Source organism: Vespa velutina, chromosome 1 (assembly GCF_912470025.1).
Source record: "Vespa velutina chromosome 1, iVesVel2.1, whole genome shotgun sequence".
Taxonomy (NCBI): Eukaryota; Metazoa; Arthropoda; class Insecta; order Hymenoptera; family Vespidae; genus Vespa; species Vespa velutina.
In genome coordinates this window covers 20,140,092-20,160,169 of record NC_062188.1, presented here as the reverse complement: position 1 = coordinate 20,160,169, position 20,078 = coordinate 20,140,092, and the positions used below count along the sequence as shown (strand labels likewise).

Sequence of the window (20,078 nt, the reverse complement as noted above, 5' to 3'; positions counted from 1 at the left end):
TCTTGCTTGTGATTCGCATAATACCGACGTTAGAGCCTTAGAGAGTCAACCATTTACTACTAATACCACTAGTAGTACTACTAATACTACTAATAGTAGTAGTAGTAGTACTACTACTACTACTGCTGCTATTACTACTACTACTGTTGCTACTGCTACTACAATTACTACTACCACTATTACTCTCCTGTATTTCGCTCGAGGCAAAACCGCACCGTGTGTACTTCGCAAACATCTCGCGTTCGTTCGCTCACGGTGATTCATCGTCGAGAGCAGTCATTGAATCGGCCGCGAAGGGCGAGCAAGATGTGGCCAAGCTTTGTAAGCTTAATTTGTAAATAAGCGAAAGAGAGAGGGAAAGAGAGAGAGAGAGAGAGAGAGAGAGAGAGAGAGAGAAGGGAAAGGTGTCGACGAAGAGAAGAGCGAAACGGAGAAGAAAAGTCGATTATCCCAGCGTAAACCACAGCAACTACAGCCTAATGGCCGGGTACTACCTGGCAGCGAATTTATCTTCAACATTCATCTTCCCATTAGCGGTGAATAATTCCGCACCGTTTACGTGCCAATTTCCCATTCGTCCGTGCGGTCGAGAAGACTCGCGTCGAGATTCCAATGTGAGTTTCGTGGCGTTTCTCTCTCTCTCTCTCTCTCTCTCTCTCTCTCTCTCTCTCTCTCTCTCTCTCTCTCTCTCTCTCTCTCTCTATCTATCTCTCTCTATCTCTGTCTCTCCTATCTTTCCTTTCTGACCTTTACTGGCTGAGAAAAAGATCCCGTGTACGAAGGCAAAATCCTTTAAGGGATTTTTTTTCCTTACGAAAAAATGTTTCGGCGATAGCATTGCTAATTTTTACCGTTTGCCCTCGGAATAGTGGAAATCGCGAGATTCGTGAACAAACGAACAAGCTTCGCTCGGTGTGAAATTCTTAAAAACATTCCTAATACCAATTCGTCCGCGCATACACCTGTGTTCGTTTATTTGATACTGATTAGCGTCTACGCTTTGCTACGCGACCAAATATTTGGTCGTTTCTCATCGTTCTTGCTCGACGACTTTCTTTTTCTCGCTCTGCAATTGGTATCCATGCCAACGGTGACCTTAGAGAAGCAACGAGAGAGTTAGAAGAGGAGGAAGAGAGAAGGACAAACGTCCAACAAATATTTACACGTCGCAGCGGATTTGCGGAAAAGTAGCGTGCCAGCAGCTGGACAGACGTATTCGAAAAGGCTACGTATGTATATGCTACGTTGCTACACTCTCTCTCTCTCTCTCTCTCTCTCTCTCTCTCTCTCTCTCTCTCTCTCTCTCTCTCTCTCTCTCTCTCTCTCTTGCTCTGGGTACCTCAACCATGCGAAGGAATTTTGAAAATCCACAAGACGTTGGATTTGGAAATGATCTCGAAAAACGATCGGACCCTTTTTCCAACGAGCGGCTAGTTCCTACGGGAAAATAAAATAAAGAATGTCACGCAGCATGATGTCGTTAGAAAAGAGCGGAAGGGCCTTTCAAGTCGGGGTTCATAAATGCAATTTTTCTGCTTCGATAATAAATATCGAGGAAGAATAATCGTGTGGAATCGACGTCGGTGCGTGTCGAGGCAACGTCGTTGGGCTCTTAACGACCCGATAGCCCGAAAGATAATCGAGGAGTCTTCGAGTGAGAAATTACAAGGCGTACTTAATCACGAAGATCGAAGGACAAAGAAGCCGTCCAGGCAGTCAGCCAGACAGCCAGTCAGCCAACTCGTCCGTGGCTCGAGCGGCTTTTATATACGCGGACGGGAGCGAGAACGGCCTGATCGAGGATAATCATTAAGTGTATCCTGAGTGCGTGCGCGCTGCCGTCCAATACTTACTTTCTTCTCTTCCTCTCTCACTCTCTGCGCCCTCCTGCCAACGACGATAAGTAATACCATCGTCCCAGCGATCGTGGGTCCTGCCTCGAGGCGCTTTTACGGCACGAAGGGAGATAAAGAACATGCTGGGAGAAGAAAGGGTGGGGATAGGATACCGTACGTAGTCACGGAAGAAGAGTCTCGTGGAAACGAACAGGGAGAGAGAGAGAGAGAGAGAGAGAGAGAGAGAGAGAGAGAGGAAGCAAGAGGAGATACACGACAAACTGCCAAGCCTAATGCCAATTAGTGCCATTCTCCTACACGAGCAGAACCAACAGCAGCAACGGCAACGGCAGTCAGAGACTGGACTCGAAGAGACTTCTACGGACTTTCTTTTTTTTTCCATTTCTTTTTCTTCTCTCCCTCTGTCCCTCCCCGCCCCCCCCCCCCTCTCTCTCCGCACCGATCTCCACGGGCGAGGTTTACAGAGCGGTTAGGCGTATTTATCGCCATTCGTATATGTACCTACGTACGTGTACATGCGCACGCATACGGGCGTATCCTCCTCGTCGAGTGGCTGGCATTATTCGAAAGGAACGTGCACGAAATACTTATGTACACTCTCGCGCATTCCATCGAGTGCAACGGGCCTCCTTGGACGCGCCCTTCTTCCCTTTTACGAGCTTCGATTTTATAAAGGCGAGACTAACGAGCCGTGAAAATCGTCGACGTAGTTCTACCTCCTATTTCCAAGGAGAATCATGTCCTTTTTTCTGCGGTATCGACTTCTTGCGGAGTCAACTTCTTGTTGGGACAAATTCAAAGCCCTTTCCTCGCTCTCTCTCTCTCTCTCTCTCTCTCTCTCTTCCTCTGACGTTTTTTTTTCTTCTATTTTTTCTTTCGGCCGTAGCGTTAAATCGATCGAAAATCGATCCAGCTCGATCTTACCGATTTGACTACGACTTTTATGCTCGTCGAATTCGAGAGTTTTTTTCATTTTAACGAGCCCGAGGCAAAGAGGAGTGAGCGTAATGTAATCGAATCCAATAGGGAGAGCTAGGGAGAGAGAGAGAGAGAGAGAGAGAAATCGTGTTGGTCGATCGAGGGTAAGAGGAACGAGTCCCTTTTACCCTGATAGAAATCGCGGGAGTGGATGGACCTCTCGAAGAGAGGTAGTCCAACCGCAAAAAGAACCACGAGAGTGGCCGCAAGTTGCCTTTGCCGTGGGCGCTTCGGAAAAGCGACGGATTTAACCACGATCTCGTGGTAGGTGATGGAGAAGGACGAAGAGAAGAAGGAGGGACGGAGGTATAACAGCGAGGAGAGGAACAAGATCGTCCAAGTAGTGCGAGCAAAAGGAGAAGCTCGTGGAGGAGATAAGCGATGTCAGCCAACGGAATGTGAGGTAATTCGAGAGTTATTTCAACGAAAACGGGTGTGTGGGAGAGAACGGAAGAGAGAGGAGAAAGGGAAAGAGAAAGAGAAAGAGAGGAAGAGAATCTTCCATTCTAATCGAAACGTATGCAGACGTAAATACAATCGAGCCGGCACAATGGATTATGCTTCGAGCGTGTAGATAGACCTCTTCGATGTTGCGTTGCCTGGAATAGAAAGTATCGTCTTCTTCTTCATCGTCGTCGTCGTCGTCGTCGTCGTCGTCGTCGTCTTCTTCCTCCCTCTCCTCCTCTGCTTCTTCTGCTCTTCTCGTTCGACTATCTATAGCCAAGCGTGGTCGAAAGATAAATACTCGAATCTTCGAGCGAGCGCGATCGTTGCATGGGGTAAAGCAACGACGAATACAAGAGGGGCAAATAAAGCACGCGAGGAATATAAATGTAGATGTAGAAGCGTATATTCATGTATTTCTTCAAATCGCCTGAGAAGAGGTCTTCTCTACAGACGACAGACGGATAAAAATTTATCGTCTCGAGAATATTTAGCTATCGATCTTTCGTCGAGACGATTCGCCAAACTATTTTGAGATTGTTCGCGTTGGTTGGTTCGACGCGTAAAAGAAAGGTCAAGAGTGAAAGAAGAAGAGCGTTTATCGGGTCGTATATCGAATCGTCGTTCAAGACGAAAAATCACGACGCGAGTACGTGGATAGCGAAAGGAGGAGTAAGAGAAACGAGATGATACGTTATATACGCGATTTCGGATTTTTGTGGTTTCAAGGAAACACAAGTAGCAACTACTTTCTTCGTCTATACGAACACAGGAGATAAAACTGAAGGGTGGCCAAAAGGGATAACAATAGGGGGAGAGAGAACGAGAGAGAGAACGTGAGTAAGGTACTCTGGAGCCCTTCTCCTTTGCTTTCTCCCTCCCTCCCTCCCTCTCTCTCTCTCTCTCTCTCTCTCTCTCTCGCTCTCTCCTAGTGAACCAATTTACGGCACCCCGAGGACCCAAGTAATACGCTTCGAGCTCGAGGGCTCGTTTCTGGCCATTGTTGTGCCCGGTCGAGGGATTATTTTGGCAAGATAGGGGGATTTACAGTTGCAGCCGTTCGTCGATCCGTCCGTTTCGTTTCGTTTCGTTTCGTTTAGCTACCCTCGGATTATGCGATTCTCGAGCACCTGCAACCAAATATCGTCGACACGCCATCTTTCTTCTCTGCCTTTCATCGACACCCTCGAATCAGTAGCTACGCTCCCCTTCGAATCAGCTGTCTATTATCGAGGAAAACACTAAAACGTTCTAACGATAATAATCATTCGTTTGCACGATCCATTATAATATATCTCGAGATGTATACCAACGTGAATAAAGCGATCAATTTGCAATGTCATTAAGGTGCAATTTCATTAAAAGAAAATCCTCTTTCAAAGAATCCCAACGCTTTCGTTAGTTAAATGTCTTTGAATACCGATCGAGCTCATTAAACGGATCTCTCCTTCCGAGCATAGACTTTGTTCTTCGATTAAGCAATTATCTCGGGGCATCTTATTGAAAGGGAGAGAGAAATAGATAGAAGAAACGAGACGACGAGAGGTTACGTAAGACAAAGCGATCGGCTTATCTTCTTTAACGTCGTACTCTCGTCGATGCCATATATATCCAATATGTACAAACGCATTTACGTACACGCTTTTATGACAAAAATAAAGATAAAGATAGAGAGAGAGAGAGAAAGAGATTGAGACTCTTCCGCGTGTCCTCCAAATTTTTATCGTGCATACAGCGACTGAACTTTTATGATCTTTTCCGTCTTCCGTCCGACCGTCCGAGAAAACGACCCTACTATTACTCCATTATCATCGATATCAAACGATTCTCCTGGTCGAGAAACCACGTTTAATAATGTACGACCAACGATAAGTGAGTTTCGACGATAGAGAAGCAATTTCGTTGGACCCTTTTCCCGAATTATAGAAAACTTGCGGCGCTTGGATCGGACGGTTTTATCGGTTGATCAAAATAAAAGAAAAGAAGAAAAAAAAAGAAAGGGAGGGAAAGAAAAGAAGAAGAAGTAGCGTCGTAATCGTCGCGGTTCGTGCGATAAATTTGTCAAATAATAAAATAAGTCGTCGAAGCTTTGGAGGATCGATTTATTCGTTATGCCTATAACGCTTGGTAAATTGAGTAGCTCGACGATACCGTATTACCATCCAAGTCCCCTTTACCAGCCGTTATTGGTTTTCTAGCGACCCTACTTAATAGCTATCGGATATTAACATGATTACTGTAAAGCGCGCGGCAATTAAGGGTAAGCAGTTAGCGAGTGTTCGATATATAGGTATACGATATATATGTATTATATATAGGGTTTCTCTTACGCGATTAGAGAATACCGAACGTAGGATATACGTGCACGGGAAAACTCACGGAAATTTACTCACGGAATAATTCTACGCAGCTACGTCCAAAAAAAAAAAAAAAAAAAAAAAAAAAGAAAATAAAAAAAAGGAAAGAAAGAAAGAAAAAAAAAGAAAAAAAAGAAAAGAAAAAAGAAAAAAATGTCTTAAAAAGAAAAAAAGGAAAGAAACGTAAAGTTCTATTAAAGATGATGCGTAACGAAACGAAAAGAGTTAAACTGTTTTGCGGGACGATGTCTAAGCGCGATACGCTCTCACCGTGTCGATAATATCGAACGAAGCTTTGTAAAGCGCGTATAATGAGTACGCGAAGAGAGAAAGTGACGGAGTTGCGCGAGCTCGAGGAAGCCGAGTAAAATAGAAATTAAAACACGATCGTGCGAGTGGAGCCTTTCTCTCTTTCTCTCTCAACCTATCTATCTATCTATCTATCTTACACACATCGACTCATACACGCGCGCAACGCACATAGGTTTTCTGGCTCCCTATATTCATTCGCTACGTCGACGAAGCGGCATGTAACGTGTAATTACGGTCGAGGCGAGAGTAAAACGAAGAAGGGGGTAGGATCGTAACGCTTTGCGAGTCTATATATCGCGTACTTCCCTCCCTCGGACCCTCTCCGCGCTCCTTTCCTGCCCCAGGAAACGTATAATGGGAGTATAATGCGTGAAATTTACCGGCCGCATCGGCGTAATGGACGACGTGACGCTCAAGATATCACCCGTGATTCCATATTTCTGCGTCGTGCACGCTCGCGCGCCCTCGATCTCACCGCCCACGTCACCCGACATTATCTCCTTCTTCTCTAAAATATGTTTGCGATCCTTCCGCGTTGATGGTTTACTCGAGTATCATTAGTAGTAGTAAGCGCGATAAATTAAAATGACAAATGAGATTTCAAAAGATATATCCTACTAAATAGAGAAAAAGAAATTATATATATATATATATATACACATATACGTATATTTGCACAATTTGAGTCGAACAAATCGATGGCAATTTCGAATTCTCATTCGAATGCCTCGTTAAACGGCCTTCGTATCGTTCTGGTACGATAAGAATGAAGAATAATCAGCAGGAATAACGTTTCTCTCGGATAATTCGTCCGATTCTGTTTAGAAATCGGAAAATTTCTGAAACGGAAGTCACGCATCGTCGATTCCGGTAATAACGGGCCGTCTGGCACGCTCGGCCGCGTCTCAAACGGGCCGCTTTATCGGCAGGAATTTTCGTCGAATTTCCGCGCAGACGAACGAACGAACGAACGAACGAACGAACGAACGAACGAACGAACGAACGAATGAACGATAAGGGACGCAAGATGGCCGATTCTTCTTCTCTCTTTTCGATCGCATTTTCTTTCTCCCATTTCTTTCTCTCTCTCTCTCTCTCTCTCTCTCTCTCTCTCTCTCTCTCTCTCGCTCTCTCTCTCTCTCTCTCTCTCTCTCTCTCTCTCTCTCTATCTCGCACATTCTCTCGTACACCTTCCAGTCTGTCGAGCATATCGAGTTTTTTCAGCTGCACACACCGTGTGCATTTGAGCGACGCGTCGGCGCAAACAAGCCGATTAAAGGTATCAATATTTGCCGAAAGCCGGGCTCCGCTGCTGCGCGCGAACGTGCGCGCGAATTTACGGAACGTAATGTCCACCTAATGTAACGTGTATTTTTCTTATTCGATATTCGCCTATATTACTCGCCTATGTTTCTTCTCTTTTTTTCTTCTTTCTTTTTTTTTTCTTTTTTTTTGTTTTTTTTTGTTCTATTCGATTTACAAAGAAGAATAAACGATGGATGATAGAATTATGCGCGGATTAAAAAAACGTATCTTTCGACGAAACAGAGATATGTATATGTATATATATCGAGGAAAAATAATTTAGCAGGGGAATTAGTCAGTGCGGACCGATATCAGGATGTTGCTTTCTCCGTCATTGGCGCTGACACGAAGGGACAGGAGGAGGTACGAGGACCCTTTCACGGAGACCGTCCCTTCGTCTCGTCCCTATACCCCGTGCGCCTGCCTGCTCGTGCTTGTCTGCCTGCGCGCCTGTCTATCTCTCCACGTGCTACAATATCGCCGTGCCGCATCCGGTGTAACGCCTGTTATTAGGGACGGGGCCAGATGAAGCTTTCATTATTCCATCGAAGTTTCCCTCTTACCCGACAACACCATTATAATACATAGTAATGACCGACTTTGCTCCCTTTTTTCTTTTCCTTCTTTTTTTTCTTCGCTCTCGCGAACCACGATTATCGTTATTAAGTCGACAGGCTTACACGAGGGACATATCCACAATTTCTCCGCATGACGTTCCATGCCAATCGATCAGCTTTTGTTTGTCGTTTTAACGGTAAAAGTAAATATCCGACGGTGATCCCGATCGAAATAGGATATCGTATACGTACAATTATTTCTTTCTCTCTCTCTTCTCCCACGCTTCTTTCCGAAAAAAAAGTACTCGAGGCTTCATTGTAAATCCGCGTAAACGAGCGATCTCTGCTCGAGCTCGAAAAGCGAAAGGACGGTGGTTAAGAGAGAGAGAGAGAGAGAGAGAGAGAGAGAGAGAGGTCTCTCTATACTTCCCCTTTTATCGAGCCGGTTTATGCTTCCTTGAAAACGATTGCGCGACGTTTCTCTTAAGTAGGGCTGCGCACCTTCCGTAAATGGAAACGACTGCTTGAAAAATGACTCTTCAACGATCTCGTCTATGTTGGCACGATCGTAAAGATCGTCTTCGATTTGGCTCGTTAAAAGTCTACGTTTTTCTTTCTTCTTTTTTATCTTTTTCACAAAGTATCCTCGAAAATGTCAAGTCGAGAAAGATATGTTTAATCCATTCATCTTTCTGATCTTCCTGCGATTTATGGGAACGTCTTGCACGAACACAAAGTATTCCGCACAAAGTTGCAGTATTTTTGGCACAGACAAAAACAAACCTCCGATGCCAAAGGTGCTCGTCCGGCGAGTTACTTACTCGCAATACAAATAACGTGGCACGCGAACGGTTGCCAAAAATTTGCCGTAGTTGAAATTGGATCTATAATATCGTCTTCGTAAAAGCACCCTAAGTCCTCTTTCAATGATACTATTAAAAGAACGGGAAATGTCCGTTATCTTTTAGTCGTCGTACGCGCTTCGCAATAGAATCTACGCCGTGTTTCTAGGTAGGACGACAACGAAGAAAACGTCAACTACTTTTGCCTATCGTATCCTATTCATAGAAATATTATGAAATCGTCGCGAAAACGAGTGAACGATCGCCAACGCGCATTAACGCAATACGCAACAAAGAATGTTGTTAGTGAATATTTAAATGAATATACGATCGCGCATGTGAGAATGAGACCGGAAAAAGAAAGGAAGAAAGAAAGAAGGAAAAAAAAGATAAAGAGAAAACAAGGAGCAAATCGTTTGAAAATATAAATACAAATATAAACGATGTACGGTGAATTTCGAGAAACACGAGTAACGTAGCTTCCTCTACTAAAAACTCGTTGGCGAGAGAAGAGAAGAGAAGAGAAGAGAAGAGAAGAGAAGAGAATTCTCGAGTCGCCCACGCATCTCGATATCTCGAAATGGCACGGCGGAGGCGGGAAAGAGCTCTGCACACGTGCGTCCGGGTCGACACGAGCACGTGTCGCTTACGCGGCGAGCCGTTTATGCTAGAGTCGTTCCTACATGCGTACATACGTACGATGCGCGTCGAGTTAACTCGCTCGCTCGTGACGAACACGTGCGACGTCGTCTTTTCTCCATCGTTTTCGAAGCCCGATCTCTCCAAATCTCTTTTGACAATGGACCAAAGGGAGGAAGCCAAATGAAAACGAGATTAAAATAATGTACACGGATTTCTACGTATATTCTCATACGATAACCCTGACGCTACGAAATTAATTAATATCTAGACGAACCATGACATATCTATCGTTGGCGGATAATCGTTGTAGAAGCGAACTGGACCTTGAAATTCTACGGGGAAAAGAAACAAGAAGAAAAAAAAAAAAAGAAAGAAAAAAAAACCTGGAAAAAGAGAAAGAAGAGAAAAAAAAGAAGAGGGTTCGTGTCACGAACGAGCAGCCATTTGGTACGTTAAAAAGAATTCTTTGAAGGGTAACTCGATAGAATATGAACGGTCGAAGCATTGGTGTAACGCGGCCCACTGCCTACGTCACTGAACGTGACCAGAATCGCCAGTGTACGTGTATGTGCGACGAAGCAAGAGAGAGAGAGAGAGAGAGAGAGAGAGAGAGAAAGGGATTGAGAGAAAGAGCAGGGTTATCCGTGTGTAAGAACGAGTATGTGTGCGCGCGAAACCAAGCAAGTCCGTCCCCCTCGATTGGATCGAGTTACGATGAACAAATCGCTCAAACCTAATAACAACGGCTATAATGCGAAGGGTACCTGCGACCCCTATGGAAAAATATCCTTTACGAGTCGGGAAGAGAGGGAAAAAAGAAAAAAAGGAAATATAATAAAGAGGCGCGATTCAACGTCGATTTTAATTAAACCGTCCGACAGAACGTGCTGCTTCCGTCGACGACCTTCTTCTTCCATCTCGCATAAATTATCTTTCATATACAATTTATTCTTCTTTTTCCTTCTCTCTTTCCTCTCTCTCTCTCTCTCTCTCTCTCTCTCTCTCTCTCTCTCTCTCTCTCTCTCTCTCTTTGCCCCTCTGCTTCTGTCTCCTCTCTCGTTTGTATCACAAATATAATTTATCCGATATGATAGACGTATGTACAAATATGTGTACTTAAAGAGAAAGAGAGAAAGAAAAAAAAAAGAAAAGAAAGAGACAAGGTTAACGAGCTTAACAACAATGTAAATCACGAGTATAAATCATCTCGAGAGTCGCTCGATAAATATGCAGGCTACGGTAAAGAGAACCACGCACATGCGAGAGGAATTCGAACCGGCTCTACGATATTCGAGTGAATGCGAAGGAGGGAAGGGGACAGAGAGAGAGAGAGAGAGAGAGAGAGAGAGAGAGAGAGGAAAAAAGACGAAAATAAAAAAGATATCGAAGGCGTGATGTTTGCTTCGTGTGGGAGCACGTAGTCGATACGCAACGATCTTTTGTAACTCTCGATAGACTTCTCGATAGGTGCTACTTGCTAGAGTCACGTAGAGACACGCATGTTTCTCGATTAAAAATGGCGTTACAACTAGGCGGCCTTTAAAAGAGTTCTCGTACCTTCGATAACGTTCGAACATGCGGAAATAATTAATAAAAGTTGTACGTGGGGGGGGGGGGGGGAGAGAAAAAAAAGAAAAGCAAAGAAAGGAAAAAAGGCTATTCAACGATTAACGAATCTCGTGCGTCGATAGTAAAATCGTTCAATATTTTACGAGATCCCAAAGTGTATATATTCGTATTTTCCTCAGGTAGAAGAAAGTCGTAGAATTTGAAGAAAGGAAATTTCATAGGGGGTTGTAAAAGTACGGCTCGAAGCCAGCTGCGAGACATAAGCCGACGAATGCGCGACAAGTAAACAGGAAAGCAGGATTACAAAGTAATATGGTTCGTCGTAGTACAATTAGAAACTTCTATTATGAAAGAAATATAGGTGCGCAGGTATATCGTACATAAACCATATGGAATAAGAGGATAAATGGTTAAAAGAAGGTACATAGGAAATATTTTCTAAGGAAGACTCGAAATAGGAAAAGTTGGTCGTTTCTACGAAAGGAGGGCCGGCCGGAACCGAAGCGACGGCGAGCATAGAGCGGCGCGCAGGTAGAAAATTGTAACTGAGAAACAGGTAGAGAGAGAGAGAGAGAGAGAGAGAGAGAGAGAGAGAGAGAGAGAGAGAGAAAGTTCCTTTCGTCCACCGACTTTGTGGCTATACTTATGTAGTTGGATAACTTCGATGCTAATGATACGAGTTTGGGGAAATGGAGATGGGGAGGGAGGGAGGGAGGGAAAGAAAATAAAAGGAAGACAAAAAATCGTTCGGTACTTACCGGATGCCTCGCGGCAGCAGCGGCCACCGCAGCCGCGTTGATTCCAGCACTGGGATACATAATAATATTCCTTGTCCTGGTCTCGGTTGTCTCCCTTCTCGCACGAACAAAATATCCAAAGAATTCGGGCTCGTCAAGGTCGCGTCATGGCAACGCACCGAAGCGCGAAAGGATAACCAACGACGTTTCGAAGGACGTATATAGAAAGTTAAAAAAAAAAAAAAAAGAAACTAAACAGTAGCGCCGAATTCGAACGGCGAAAAATTCGCGCGGGCTATTCCGTCAAGGAGGAACGATCGGAACGGCTGGAACGGCTGAAACGACTGGAACAACTGGAACGGCGTGCCTCCGTAGGAAGATTCTCGTGGACGATCCAGGCGTCCGTCCGAACGACGATCACGCTGTTTTCTTTTCGACGAGGAGGATCCATCGGCACGTTAAACGTCCGTCCTCGACACTTTCCTTTCTCATCGAACCGGCTCGCGTCGAGATCGCGAAGCCAACGACGTTATCGGCGACGGCAACGAGGACGACGACGACGACGACGACGACGACGACGACGACGACGACGACGACGACGACGACAACAAAGATAAGGGCGAGGAGGAGGGGAGGGGGAGAAAACAAGGCGGCGGCGGCGGCGGCGGCGGCGGCGGCGATGCCACGACGCCGTAGCCGGCTAGAAGCGTCGCGTCCTTTTCCCACTTCGGTCGGCGTCGGTCGGTAAGGCAGAGAGCTACGGCGGCCACCGAGACGAGAGAAACCGCGAGAAACGGACGCGGAAAGACGCCAAACGAAAGGACGCTTTTTCGGAACGGCAACGAGTTTCTCTTACCGCGTGACAACGATGACAAGGACGACTACAAATTTCCTAGATAATTCCTTCTCTCGATATCTCTCCTGTCCCGAATTGTATTCAACGGAATATGATTCCGTTACTCTTCGTCACAGTTTCACACCGAGAGAAACAAAACTCACAACCGTACTCACTGGGCACGGCGCTTTCGCCGATGCACTGCACACTTATCAAAGCAACTTGTGCACTCACTCGCGTTTCAAACTCAACGGGCTTCGAACCGGCTAATTTAATTCTCAATGCTCGCTAGGCGAACGAAGAACGCACGATTTTCGAAGCGTTAGTAGACCTCCGAGAACGCACGAAGAGAAGGAACCTCTTCCGACGACGTGCTCGGCGCGACTGATGGACGACGAAGTGGTGGGGATCGTATCCCCTCCTCGTAGCCGCGCGGCGATTCTCCCCACTCGACGGGACTCTTACTCGCTCTCCTTCTCTCTCTCTCTCTCTCTCTCTCTCTCTTCCCCGTCGTCGGGACTTTTCTTGCTCGCACCGCCGCGCTCTCTCTCTCTTTCTCTTGTGTATCGCTCGTTCTTTCTTTCAGCAGCAATGCTGCCTCGCTTCACCGCACTTAGACCCTCGAACGACGACGTCGTCGTCGTCGTCGTCGTCGTCCTCTTCGTCATCGTCATCGTCGTCGTCGTCGTCGTCGTCGTTCTTCTGCTTCGTCTCCATCTCCTTCTCGACGATCACTCTCTCTCCCTCTCTCTCTCTCTCTCTCTCTCTCTCTTCGTCCTCGAGGCTCGTATTAACCGGCGCGATAGCTCCTTCACAATTAAGTCGCGTTACGTAAGGGCCTCGAAAAGGCGAGCACGAAAATCACGGCTCGTTAAAACGTCGCTGCGATGTTCTCCCCTTTCTGATGGGCCCCCTCTCTCGGTAGTACTTTGCTCTCCCCCTCTCTCTCTCTCTCTCTCTCTCTCGGTCTCTTCACTTACATGTACACGGTGGCGCGTGCATGCCCTTTCGCATTTTCCGACGTTTGGATGTTTCTCAGCCAAGTTGATTTTAATGCTCTCTACCGAGTTAACACGATCGAACTCGACGTTTTCATTTTTCGACAGGACGGAAATCGAATCGATGACGAAGCATTCGACTCTCTTATCAAAAAGAAGAAGAAACGCCTTCTATTTTCTATTGTTATTTTTTTCTCTCTCCGTCGCGTATCTAAAACGCGTCACGTTAGCACGCTCAAACTCGCTCGTGTCGTTTTACGACTTTATGCTTCTCGTCGCGTTCCGAGAGTACATACGAAGGAGAAGTTGCGCGACTCCTATGTATATACGCTCGTCATTGGAGGGTTCTACAAACGATCGAAATTAGTCACGACTTTGTGCGTGGCTCATCGCCGATAAGAGGAAGGTCTGTGAATATTTCGTCAAAGTTTCTCTCTCTCTCTCTCTCTCTCTGTGTGTGTATGTTTGTGTCTATTTAGCCGCATCTCCGTTCAAGGCGCCCCGATTTTCTTTGCATTACGCGAAAAGATACGCCGGAGATGAGATTTAAAAATAGCGACTGACTCAACGAAAGTAATTCTACACGTTTGTCGCCTATTAATGATTACACCCATTAATTTTTCCTTCAAACTATTAACGAGTATTAACGGCCGATGTCTCGATTCTACCAGATAATTCAAAGTTTAGATATCGATCGGAAAAGGATCGACGAAGAAAGTCGAAACGATCTCGATATTGTACGGTTCTTAGGACGATTCCGAGTGCAGGTAAGTAAGTAAGTGAGTGAGTGAGTGAGTGAGTGAGTGAGTAAAGTACATATCGAGAAGGAGACGGGAGGATGATCGTTCGAGCGATAGATAGGTGGATAGATCGACGAAATCGCGGCGTGCCGTACATACGCGCGAGTATTAGCCGTCGTTCGTCTCCCTGCTTCGACCGACGCGTGCAAACAAATCGAAAGTTTTTCGCAAAATGGCCGTCACCGGGCTGACACGGATGTCCGCATAAACTCGCTCTTTCCCTCTCCTTCACCGCGTCATTCTCTCTCTCTCTCTCTCTCTCTCTCTCTCTCGGTACTCGTGATTTCCCTCACTTCCCATACCACCACAAATATGGCGCCTCCACCCGTTTTCCCAACCCCTACATACCGTGGCTGCATAAAGTGCGAGAGCGAGAGTAGAGAGAGTAGCAGGGGGTAGGGATAGAAAGGAAGAAAGGGCAAGAGAGAGAAAGCATGCTTTTTCTCTTTTCCCTCCTCTCGTTCTCTCTCTCCCTCTCTCACTCTCGCTCTTCCCCTGGATAGAATATATGTAGAGACGCACGTATCTCACTCTCGCTCCCTCATCACGGTCGCGAACGTACATGCGCGAGTGGTGAGCACCGGGTTGCTCGCGTGTGTGGTAAGGGGATGCCCCTATGTGAATATCGCGCAGCACACAGTCCCAAGCAGTTTCCTACTTGATTGCCGCTATCGTCCGGCAGCCTCGTAAGGGAAGCCGTCCGCGCGGATCGAGGTACGGCACCTCGACCAATCGGTGCGCCGCTGTGCGAGCCTTGGCCAATCGTACCGTCGTACGCCCCACCGATCGACGCTACCAGCGCAAAGACTCGAATGAGCGCTCGTCCTCGTCCAATCCTCGTCGTGACTTTTTCGATCGACGTCCACGCGTTTGCTCCGCGCGGACTACTCTACTCGCTCGCTCGCTCGCTCTTTCTCTCTCTCTCTCTCTCTCTCTCTCTCTCTCCGTCTCTCGTCCTCTCTCTTCTCCCCTCTCTCTCTATCTCTCTCTCTCTCTCTCTCTCTCTCTCTCGCCCTTGCGCGTTCTATGGCCGTAGCTATACGGAATGAAGGTGCTACGCGAAGCCGCAGCGAAACATGAAAAATAGGGGGCTACACGAGGAAAAACACGGTCGAGGGAGGAGGTGGAGAAGGTGGTGTTGGTGAAGGATGAAGAGGTGGAGGAAGAGGTAGATAGAGGAGCAGGAGGAGGTGGAAGTGGAGGAGGTGGAAGAGGACTCTGTGGGATGGACCCTACGAACCGAAACAGCAAAGGCTGTTCGGGGTGATGGTGATGTGGTGGAAGAGCTGGTGGTGGTGGTGATGGTGGAGGTGGTGGTGGTGGTGGTGGTGGTGGTGGTGGTGGCGGCGGCGGCGGCGGCGGCGACGGCCGCGGCGGCGATGGCGGTGGTGCTGCGCCAGTCGGAAGATAGAGAGGCCGAGGATGAGAATGGAAAAGTAACATAACGAAACGTCGATCCCATTACCTGAAGCTCTCTCGCTCTGCCGTACACCGAGCCCTGCTTTCGACCCTTAATCCAAAGAAGGATTAGAAAACCCCATTGTCATGCTTCGCGGAACGCAGGATGGTACGTGTATATGTGCGTGCTTATATATGCACGAGAGCTCTTTCTCATTCTCTCTCTCTCTCTCTCTCTCTCTCTCTCTGATTCTCGGAGTCATATATTCATCGGTTGGTGCATGGCAGAGGCGATGGCGCGGGACCTACCCTTAATGAAATAAATACGTGACGTGCCGCGGTGACGGTGGGTTTTGTTTATCGCGAGAACCGTGAGCGCATTTTGCTTTCTCTCTTGCTCTCTTTCCTCGGGTGCGGCTCTTTATCTCCTTTCCACTCGACGAAGAAGGAATATATAAGGCAGTGCCGTGGAGTGTTGGCGAAGCTGTCGGTCGCGCTTGGTCGGCTGCGGTTTATGCGAAGCCGCCTTGCCTGCCGCCTGCCGCAGCCGGTTTGCGTGTTCGCCGTGTTCGCTCGGTGGATACGTGTCCTCGGCGCGGCTCGGCGCGGCTCGGCACGGCTCGGTACTTACCGAACTCTGGCCAGAGTACGCGCGCGAGAGAGAGAGAGAGAGAGAGAGAGAGAGAGAGAGAGAGAGAGAGAGAGAAGAGGAAGGAAAGTGCCGCGTAGACGAGGAGCACGCGGGTGAGAGCGAGAGAGAGGAAACGATACCGCGAAAAGCGATGGCGAGCGAGACGCCGACAGGCGGCAGAACCAGTCGCTGCGGTCGTCGCGGCTAACCGCGCCGATGTTCTCAACCTGCGGCGACCTTGCCCGATCACCACAGATCTTGCGAATTACGAAAAGCCGCTAGCTAGATCGTACAGCTTTCGATCGTATTAGTGGATGGAAAAAGCGGACAAGAAGGAGGAAGAAAAACGTGCCGCCAGATCCGTTCGAAATCTCGCTTCGCGCAAGAAGAAGAGCCGGCAGATTCGAGCTCGTTATCTCGCCAAACTCGGCCGATGCGTAGGTATTATCGTTTACACGATCGATCCTTATCTCAGATCGGTACTCTTAATAATCCATAAGATGGAAAGAAGAAGCGAAATATAGGTAGTATCTAGGTAGATAGGTTCGTCTCTTTCTCTCGTGCGTATCGTTAATCTCGATGGAAGCTCCACGTTCGGAAAAAGAAGTCGTTATATCCGGGAATACCTTTCGAAGGTAGCGCCTCAGGTGGGCTCTCTATTAGTGTCATCGTACGAGAGAATTTCCTCCTTGAAAATGGCGGTCTATATACGAAGGGGCCGACGTAATTAATTATAATTGGTTGAGTGCACCGGCCAACCGCGCCGTCTCTCTCTCTTTCTCTCTCTCTCTCTCTCAACCAACGGCCACTTTATCCAACCGCACGAGAGAAGATCTCGTAAGAGGCTCGACTCCTACTCGGCAACGCTAAGATTGTCAGCCTTTGCCAAGAGAACGCGATCGACCGTCTTCGAGCCTCATTAATGTATACCACCGAGAGAAAAACGGACAGAGAGAAAGAGAGAATAGACGGAACTGCTTGAAAAGATGCCTACTGACTTTAGGACCAGCCGGATATCCTGCTGTAATCCGTACCTGAAAAGTAGTTACGATCTACGAGCAAAAGGCTGTTCCGAGAAAACTTGACTCGTTTTATAGCGCGATCCGATCGCAAAGAGTCGGCCTTCGTTGGATCGATCGCTATATATATATATATATATACACACACACACACACATATATATATATATATATATATAAAAATCTTAACGAGCGGTAAACATCACGCCCATGCCATAACCATTAACGCGACACGCTGCGTACAACGTGTTTTCGTACACCATAATCCGAGATTCGAGGAATCCCATTCTGTCTCTCGCCATCTCGCCCGTTTCCATTTCTCTGTCCACCTTTCTCTCTCTCTTTCTCTCTCTCTCTATAGAGTTCGATGAAGACCCAACATTATCCCAAAGGATCGAATTTCTAGATGAGGCTCGAAGGGTCGTATCGGGGTCGCTCCCTGACACGGTGGTCGATCGAGGGAAGAACATTTGGCTAATGTCTGCTGACTGTCGGTGGAGTAGAGCCGAACTCGATGCTTAATGGATAAACGAAGGCTTTCCCGCTCGAACGATGTTAGCAATTAAGTTCGATGGATCTCTGTGCTCATTCTCGTGATCGAACGATATTTGCTACGGGAAGGAAAGAAGAAAAGAGGGAATGAAATTTGGCGGAAAAAAAAAAAAGAAAAAGAAGAATGGTAAAAAGGAAAAGATGAGAGAAACTGATATTAAAACGACGAGGCGACGAGCGTTATGTAATAGCGTTCGGCGAAATAGGGAAAAAGGGTTTTTGGCAAAAGAGTTTCGCGCGCGCGCGCGAGCACGTTGACAAATGTCTTCCGCGGTTCTGGCACAAAACGCGGAGTACCGTTATCCAAATTACAAATAACAGCCGGGTACGTCGACGTTTTATCCAACGGGCGGAGACAAATTGGCTCGAGGTAGGACGGGCCAAGCTCGAAATTATCTCCCTTTTCGCGGTGTAACCGCGTGTCGTTGGACTCGGTTAATACCGGTAGTGGCTCGGCCGCTTGCTCGGCCGCTTGCTCGGCCGCCTGCTCGGCCCCTTGCTCGGTCTCGTGCTCGGCACACGGAATTAACACGGCCAAGTGTATTTATGGATCCGGCTCGAGCAGCGGCAGCAGCAGCAGCAGCAGGTAACTCGAGGAAGACCCTCTACGATCTTCCATCCTCTCCCTCGCTCACTCCCACATATCTACAACGGGTCTTTGTCTCATTTCGTTTCGCGTTCCTTCTCTCTCTCTCTCTCCTTTTCTTATTTTCTTTTTTCCTTTTTGTTTTTTCTTTTTCTTTTTCTCTTTCTTTTACTTTTTCTTTTTCTCTTTTTTTTTTTCTTTTCTCTTTTTATTCATGGAGCTGGATTAATTAATGAGCCTGGACAGGGAGAACGTTACTCGTTTTACGAAGCTCACCGGCGTGGGAACGCGTTCCTCACAATTTGTATTTCGTTAATTACCGCGAGAGCTGCGAAAATTCGAGAAGGCTCGTGCAGCTTCTTCTCTGCTCGTTATGAAATTATTTACATACCGTAATAATAATTATCTCGAGAAATTAAGCTCGAGAGCGCGATAATCGCTAAAGAATCGACTTTCTCTGCCGTTCGTTCGTTTGCTCGTTCGCCACGTTTCGTAGGCGATAACGAAAGAGACTCGCGAGAATCGATCGCGTTACCGCTTTTGCTCTCTCTCTCTCTCTCTCTCTCTCTCTTTTGTTTTCCCTTTCTCTCTCTCTCTCTCTCTCTCTCTCTCTCGCTCTCTCGCTCTCTCGAACTCTTTTCGAACGACACGATTAACTCGAGTTATAGCTTTACAAAGCCGTACCGTCGACGAACGCTCAACGAAGTAGCACTCGCATCGAGTGGATCCTTTCGCGCGAGGAGAACCCTACCGTTTTCGTCTAGTGTTCTCTATTGTGTCGGTGCTTAACACAAACTTTCGCAATGCTGATATTCGCTTCTATGGATCGCGACGAACGGAGAGATCGGTATCCTTTTGCGTTCGACGGAGCGTACAAGATAAATCTTTGTTAGCGCACTGGGCCTTCGACTGCTCGAGAAATCCCCAGGGCATGCTTTACGAACGCTCGTTATCGATGTTTAAAAGAGCCATCGAGACCCTCTCTAATTACTTTGCTTCTCTCTTTCGCTCGTTCTCTCTCTTTCTCTCTCGCGCGAGCGCGCGCGAGTGCTACTCACCGATCATAAATTATCATTAGCTTTGTCGCGCAAATAGAAGGGCGAATCGTCGACGTCGAAGATAATCAAATAACGTCACCCTTATGCCCCACGCCATTGGCCCACATCCTACTATCGCGTACTACGGTGCACGTCGTACACGTGTACTCACGGCGGGTAACGCGTGCTCGAATATAGTGTTATAGTGTTCTCGGTGCGCGCGACAACGCATTTACCATGCAGTCGGAGGAGACGCGTAATGCACGTTTGTAAAGTTACACCAGCATCGTCATCACCGCCACTAGCGGATCGTTACAACGGCAAAGAGTACTCGTAGTATCTATGTACGTGCATATGTACAAGAGGTAGGAAAGCTCGAGAGCACGACGTTTCGTCTCTATGGGGAGTGCATGAGCTCGTGTGGAAACTTTGTCGCGCGATAAAACAGTGCTAGTTGTTGCAAACGGAAAACTTTCCTATGACATTAACATCCGCAGATGAATTTCTCCACGTTCTTTTTGAAAAATCCCAAACATTTTGGATTATTTCTTTGACTGTTTTTTATATGACGATCGATGGGAGACAGAAAATATTTAAGAGTTCATTTCTCGAGATGCGGAAAC

The 20,078-nt window shown here is 47.0% G+C and overlaps 1 protein-coding gene across 1 annotated transcript in view; it reads right to left on the bottom strand.

Moving 5' to 3' along the window:
* Nucleotides 1-13,944, bottom strand: part of LOC124955358 (transducin-like enhancer protein 4) — an 85,476-nt gene extending 71,532 nt beyond the window's left edge. The window contains exon 1 of the mRNA XM_047509702.1: nt 11,621-13,944. Coding sequence (XP_047365658.1) covers nt 11,621-11,680 — 60 coding nt within the window. The 5' untranslated portion in view covers nt 11,681-13,944. The remainder of the gene's footprint in view (nt 1-11,620) is intronic.
* Nucleotides 13,945-20,078: the final 6,134 nt, after the last annotated feature.